The sequence below is a fragment of the Crocodylus porosus genome, unplaced genomic scaffold, assembly GCF_001723895.1.
Source record: "Crocodylus porosus isolate Cpor-Errol unplaced genomic scaffold, CroPor_comp1, whole genome shotgun sequence".
Classification (NCBI taxonomy): Eukaryota; Metazoa; Chordata; order Crocodylia; family Crocodylidae; genus Crocodylus; species Crocodylus porosus.
This window is the reverse complement of record NW_017728922.1, coordinates 2511592-2519037: the sequence shown is the minus strand read 5'-3', so window position 1 is coordinate 2519037 and position 7446 is coordinate 2511592. Positions and strand designations below refer to the sequence as shown.

The following is a 7446-nucleotide window of genomic DNA, read 5'->3' as shown; positions in this document are numbered from 1 at the left end:
GGCGGATCGGGGACTGACAAACTATCTTCACTTCCCTTCTGCAAACAATAAGCAATTCTCTGTGGTGCACCATGGAGAAGTGAGGGCATGGTGGGGTGATGGCCAGTGCTTTCACTCACTATACAACTCAGAGGACAAAAACTTAAGAGGGCACAGGGTTTCTTTCTACTCCCCTCACAGCCAGCTATAGTAGATATGCCTCGCTTGCAGGGATGCTCTGAGTCTCTGTCTGACTCTGCTCTGCCCCTGGAGATTCTGTGGCCCTGCTCTGCTGCCTTCTTTTGTAGTCTGTTCAGCTGGGCTTACTTGTGCAGGATCGCATGCAAACTCTGCATTTACACAGCACCAGAACAACAGATCTGGCCTGGCTCAGTAAGAACTCTGAACTGAAACCACATCTGTAGGTAACACTGCACAAACAGGAAGAGCTCAGCACCACCCAGTTTGATCAGATCTCAAATGCAACTTCAACTTTTGACACTTCCTAGCTCTAAATTCTATTGAACAGATGAAGAACTAAAAGGGTATGACTTAGAAAAATAAAATCATATCCTCTTGTAGTATAAAGTACACTTTAATAATAAAAGTTCTAGCATGTTTGCAATGAGAATACCATATACATTTCTATGTAAAACAGTGCACGGTGTAAATGCCCTCAGATCATTCTCTATGCACCTTTAATGTGTGTAGGACTGAAAAAATGTAGGTCAGGTGCCTCAACTGGGAGTACGTATTGGCACAGCTTCACTGAAGTCAGTAGAGTGTTATGCTGTTTTACGTTATGAGGATCCCAGCTTGTGCTTTTTTTTTCTATTTACCGAGTGCGTCTATTAGCCTTTCCTTTTAAGTTGCTAGTTTTGTAAAGAAACAGCACTTTTTTCCACCTTACATGGCAAAATTAGCTTGCCCACGGTTGCCAAGAAGAACAACACATCCTCTGAAATACTCTTCTTGCTGATCTGACTGTAGTGCAAAATGGATGCTACAATAATGAACCCCTGTGTCTGGGACTTGGGACTTCCACAAACCTGTGCTATTCGTGTGCATCAGAAGGAATAGTTACAAGTAAAGAAGACAAAAAAAAGGTCTTCCTCTTGCAAAGGGATTATTTTGATCCAAGGGGGACGGAAACACAAATGATAAAACCATTTTAAGAATTCCGGCAGGTTAAAACAACCCTTCCCCCCCAATCTCATGATCACTGTTTTGTGGTTTAATTTGTAGAAATCAAATTTAAAAACAGTTTCATAGCCTGGTGGGAGGCCTAAGACTTGGGCTGGATTGGATTTGTTAATTGAATACATGTAAGTCCATTAATGCCCTGCTTGGAAAAAGGAAAACCCCACAAATACTACTACAACTACTACTACTATTACAAAAACCCTTCTTTTTCATAGAACACACCTCGCTTTAGACAGCTTCTGGACCTTCCCAACGTTCAGTTGTTCTATATCAGACTGGGGTTGCTTTATAGTGAGAGAGAGGAATGTTAGGTCTCTCCTCTATAGAAAGTGGTTAGCAATGGTGAATCGTATTAAGGCACTCACACCCAAAAAAACATTTTTTCTGGCCTGAGACCACTGATATTTCCGATTAGTTTCAGCCAGTAATTTGTAGAAAATTACTGCACAAATTATAATTCTGAGAGACTGGAGACCATTTTTGAAATAGAAAAAAATAAAGTTCATCATATACACAATTCCTTTTTTTTTTCTTTTAACTTAAAAGATTTCCTAAAACATCTTAACTATATTAAAGACTACTTAAATAATGAAAGACTTTAAATAATGTAGGTGTTTTTTTTCCAGTAAATTAGGATGGGCTGTATAATTGCCAGCATAATGGTCCCATTTTAAACAATATATTTTTTATTTAAATCTTGTATGTATAATAACATGTACCAAAACATATTCCACTCCACATAAATAAGTATAGTTTTCTGACCTGGTTTTAAAAACTACATCTGTTCAAATAATCAGATTATAAGACAGCATTTTTTTCCTTTGTAATGTTTCCTTTAAAATCCTTCATTTCCCATCTCGCCTGTAAAATATTACTGTATTTCCAGAATACATCATTGATCATTAGTAAGAAAAAGTGTTAAGCCGAAACCTGAAAGCTGCAGTAAGTTAAAGGAAGTAAATGTTAAAGAAGTATTATGGAATGTATACTCGGCAGCATAGAGAGAGCGGTTCTTACTGGGACGAAATGGAAAATGACTCCAGAAGAAATATTTTATGTTCACATTTGAATAAACCAGACTTGTGCTATTCATTGTTCAAACGTGCAGGTCAGGATTTTAAAAAGTGGTATTTGTGATGCTGTTACTCAAGGCCACTGACCAAAATTATGCTGGCAATTAAATGGATGCCAGATGCATTATTGAGTGGACAGATGCTCTCTGTCTTGGATTGTTTTTTCCACTGATCTGTAACTTGAAGTTCACAATGTTCAGCCAGCAGCGCAACCAAGTCATTAGCAAAGCTGCAGTTCCTTGACACGTAATTGCCAACTTGCTAGGCATCTGGCAGAGAGGAGTTCTTCAGACTCAGCTCTAGGAGGTGTTAATTTGAGAACTTCTCCAACAAGCCCAGGAGCCATCAGAATCCCCGCCCAGATCCTGTGGGAGTAGAAATGCAGTTTCTTCATGTACGGGTCCAGGCGTTCATCTTTCTTTACCAAAAGGGCAAGACACCCAGCACCATCTCCCTGTCTCTTGAGTCAGTGCCACCAGTGTCAGTTGTCATGGATTTGCAGGCAGGGTTGCACTTTCTTGAATACTTTAATGACTCCAGAATGTGGGTCTCTTCATTCTTATAAATCCCCATCTACAGGTGGCTGGCACAGCCTGTAGAGCCTATCAAGACAGATTAATAGTCAGTATTATAAATGTCAGACTAATAAAAAGTTATTGGCATTGGCATGCAACACTCAACTCCTCCTTTGTCACGCTTCAGTAACACTCACTGATAATCTGATGGCAAAGATTCAGCAAGTTCTGACTAGCAGGTTTGCAAACGGAAAGTGCCAGTAGCAAATAATTAATTAAATCATTTTACAGCTATTATTTTAAGAAAATATATATTTTTAAATTATACTGGTTCTTCCTAATTCTTCTGTGAAATTCTAGTCAGGTTTTGGCTTTTCAGTGGAAGGAAATCCTTTTTTTACCGGTTTTTCCTGGACATATTTAACTAATACAGAAATCTCATTCATTGCTTATTGATGTGGTTGCATTAACTTTAATTGCTAACCTTGTTTGCAGAGACACTTAAGAATAACAAACTGGAGATGAGGAGAAACCCCACTTAGATCATCCTGTCTATATTTCCCTTGTGTGCAAGCGTTCCCTATAGTATATTCTCTAGAGCTTTGTCCAGCTTGGATTTAATTAACTCAGAGGATGGGACTTCTATGACTTGCTTTCTAAGATCATTACACTGTCTTGCAAGTCTCCTATCTAGGAAATATATTTCCTAATAATTAACCTAAATTTAGTTTAACTGACAGTAATCTAATCTACTTCTGCTTATTTTCATTCCTTTTAGTCTTATGTACAACAGTGATGAAATAAGCAGATACCAGCATATCCAGGCTTTCAAATATTGTTTTAAATCAGTCCTTTAACCCATAAAATGTATTACTTTCTCTGCTCCACTACACATTGTAAATCACAACTACGGACTCTACTATTTTTTTTATCTTAAAATACTTAATGTGTGTTACAGCCTCAGGACCATAAAATTAGATCTTAAGTAATGAATGTTCATGACAAGGGAAAATATCACCACTCCTACAAATCTCACTTCTTGACATTTGGGAAATGGCAGAACCTAGCATAGAGTGCATATTCATCCTTTATTGAGATGGCAATCACAATTCAAGAGCTGGAGCGAGGGAGAAAATAGTAGGTCCCAACTATTGTTCTCTTTGAAAGGTCTCCGAGAAAGCAAAACAAAGCCAAGCTTGGCTACAGGCATTTCATCTTAATCTCCAGCCTCTAATTCTGTGCTGCATGCTTGGAATAATCTCCAATACACATCTGAAAGGGTGCAAATGCCAGAGATGGAGAGGTGTTGTGCAGGTGCTCCACCAGCATATAACTACAGTAGTGGGATGAAGAGAAAAAAATTGGCTACCAGCAAAAACTTCTTGACACTGAAGTATGCTGAATTCCCATCCATTTAAAAAAGGGACTACATAAAACATTACAGCAGGGATGTACTACATACATCCCACCAGTATAATAACAATGGCCCGGCAACTTGGAGTCAGCCGAACTGCAAGTGTGCAGAGGCGCCTTCCATTGGAAACTATAACTTATAAGTGGCACTCAGTGAGTTTGAGTCTTGCACTAGAGAATAAACCTACACTTACCCAGGGGGACAGCGTAGACTGACCCCTAACCCAGGGGGACAGCGTAGACTGAACTGCTTACTTCTCTTCTAGGTGACTAAGCTGGCTTGCCTTACACACGTGGTAGCCTTTACAGCTGGTTCATGGACATCTAGCATAGACCAGTGAGATTTGGCTTTTGAATGATATGAATGTTTAATGACACTATAATGGAACAGAATTAACTTTCCCTCTTAGGAATGTGGAGAGGTAGGAAATAGTCAAATACCACTCTTAATATTAGATTATTTTATATTATTTTAAATTATATTTCTCAGGAAGAGGCAAGCATCTCCCATTCCCATTAGAATCAGGGGACTTGCAGGCCTACATGGCCCTCTGACCCTGATATGGATATAAACTTAGGGCAGCTGAACCTTCTAGGGGTTGCATCAATATACAGGCTGAAATTGCTTTCTCTTAAACCCATTCTGTAGTAAATCATTAGATACTCCAGCTATTCTAAACACTTCATTTGGCTCTAGCCAAAGTCTGAGTGCATGCATTATTGCTGCATATTTGTAGTCAGATTCGTCATTCGAGAGTCTCTGCAGAGAATACCGTCAGCCACTGAGGTTTATCAACTCATTGAAGGTGACACAAGCCAGTAGAAGTGTTTTATTTAGACAATGCAAGAATCCTAAAAGTCAAGGGTGACTGGCAAATGAGTTTGGAACAAAGCTTTTAAAATATAAATGCACTTGGTTTAGACTAGTGATGTTTGGGACAGTTTTCCATATTGCTGCTGATTTATGTATTTATTTAATTCTCCTTTTCATAACGAATTTCAGCACTAGTGCAATGAAGCAACAGCAATTTGGATAATATGTTATACCACTTGGATAATATGTACCATACATAATAAGCTACCTGGGTGCTGATGGCGGCATCTGATCCATCACTTTGAGGTTTTTAGCAGAGATTTCAACCCTTGGTCCCTAAGGAAACACAGAATTTATGTTGTTGACAATATCAATAAAACATTTGAACCCTAAGGGAAAAATACTGTAACAGGAATATTTCTATTTGAGAACCCATTAACTACTTTTAGAAGCTCTGGAATCTACTGGGTGTGTGCATTAGTCATCTGTGTTTATGCAAGATGAAAGCTGTCCCAAAGCACTTAACAAGCAATCCCGTAAGAGTTCGACAAAGTAATGTTGTACGATAACATCTTTACTGTATATACTAGATGTTAATAAATACATTATATCACCTGCATTTTCAAGGAACAGTCTCGTGTTTGTGCATGTAATTTGCAGAAGCATGTCTGCATATTCCGTATGTTTTCTAACAGCCATGCTAACACTTCAAATAATGTACATTCATGGATGCACTTTAAATAACCTAATGGCTACAAGATTCAAATCCTAGCATTTTTCTTCTGGTAAGTTTGCATGCAGTTGCTTGAATTTTAGTGTCTAGATGTGGGTCAAGATATGAACAGAACTCAGCTCCTCAAAACAATGGATTGGTATTTTAACAAAGAGGCCAGGAGAATGAAAATGTGTGGCCTGCCAGGAATCCAGCTAAGAAAATCATAATACCAGGAGTCTTAAGTACTCACTTGCTTTCTCATAATGTCTGTAGCCTGCATGATGCACTTGGGTAAAAGTCCATGGCTTCTAGCCAGTATGACTGCTTGTTCCAGGGACACATTCAATGTACTTCTGGACATGGGAGACAAGGGATGTTAAATCCACAAATCATAGGCACCTGGTTAAACTTATTTCTCTTGTAACAATCTTATCTCTTTTGTTTCTGATTTTTAACAAAGGTGCTTAATTAGTAAGTACAAGTGAATTTAGCATTTGCACAGTTTTAATGTTTACTTCCTAGGTTTTTATTTGAAAACAATTGTATAAGCCAGTTCAGTGACCCTCCTCTAGCCTTGCAACATCTAGGTCAAACTGCATTTCCTGCTGATCTCTGATGGAGATATCCCATATTTATGTCTCCTTTGTGCTTCTGCAATGGCTCGTGTCAACTATGAGCTAAACTGTTCCTCAGCTAAGCCACTGGGACCATTCAAAGAATGGTACTGTTAGTATCCACATTAATACCCCAAAATATTTTAAAACCTTTTATTTGACATGGATTAGCCTCTATTTGATGACTGAAAACCACATAAATTCAAGATCTGTTACAGTACAGAGCTCCTCAAAGTCCCAACCTAACCTGAAATAAGAAGTGCCAACATTTTTTCATTCCTATTCTAAGTGGTTGCAGGTTCTAATTCCTTGAAACTGGCTTAAATAGGCACCTTGTTGCCATATACAGGAAAAGAAAGCTCTTACCACAGCAGTCCCAAAATCTCACCTCTGCATCCCTGTGCCACACATGGTAATCTGACATGCTCCAAGCCGATAGCAGAGCTCTGAGGATATAGGCAGCAGACCAGCTCCTGATACGTTACTGCTGGAATATCCTGGTTGGGTGGGTTTTGTGCTAATAAAAGACTTCATCAGTCTGCAAAGCTCATCCATTGCATTAATGGGGCGAATAAGCTGCACAAGAACAATAAACAAATGCATCAGTGGCATATTCACTTCTTTTCTTAAACAGATATTTGGAAGGGTATTTTCTCCCATATCTAAAGATAATGTCTGAGATCTATAGCAGAGGCAGTACCATAGAGTAACAATTATTTACGTTGATATGATTTTCAAAAATGCACAAGCAGAAACTAAGTGTTGGGGCAGCTCCCTGCAAGTGATCACAAAACATGATATATCCTGTTTCTGCAGTAATTGGCTCCAACTTCTTTTTACTAAAATAATGCCTTTCTGTCCCTTTGCTTCTCTATGTGCAAAAGATAAAAGAAAACCATGTGTCCCTGTCAGACAACACTTACCACTGAATTTATCTTTATTTGTTATTTTACTGTAGATGATGAAACATTCTCACATACAAATTAATTGTTTTTTCCTTTTCTAAATTCATCTTAGGCCTCATCTCTCTGGGGTTCAGTTTCAGGTTCTGTTTTTTAGAAATAAGCTCAAGCTGCTTGGGGCAGGAACTGATTTTTCTGGGTATATATTTTTTTGGGGG

General features: G+C 38.5%; 1 protein-coding gene across 1 annotated transcript in view; it reads right to left on the bottom strand.

The window, feature by feature from the left end:
- Positions 1-550: 550 nt before the first annotated feature.
- Positions 551-7446, bottom strand: part of PREX1 (phosphatidylinositol-3,4,5-trisphosphate dependent Rac exchange factor 1) — a 277523-nt gene continuing 270627 nt past the window's right edge. The window contains exons 37-40 of the mRNA XM_019539798.1: positions 6715-6902; positions 5963-6065; positions 5266-5333; positions 551-2857 (exon numbers count right to left, since the gene is read on the bottom strand). Of these exons, the coding sequence (XP_019395343.1) occupies positions 2815-2857; positions 5266-5333; positions 5963-6065; positions 6715-6902 (402 nt within the window). The 3' untranslated portion in view covers positions 551-2814. The remainder of the gene's footprint in view (positions 2858-5265; positions 5334-5962; positions 6066-6714; positions 6903-7446) is intronic.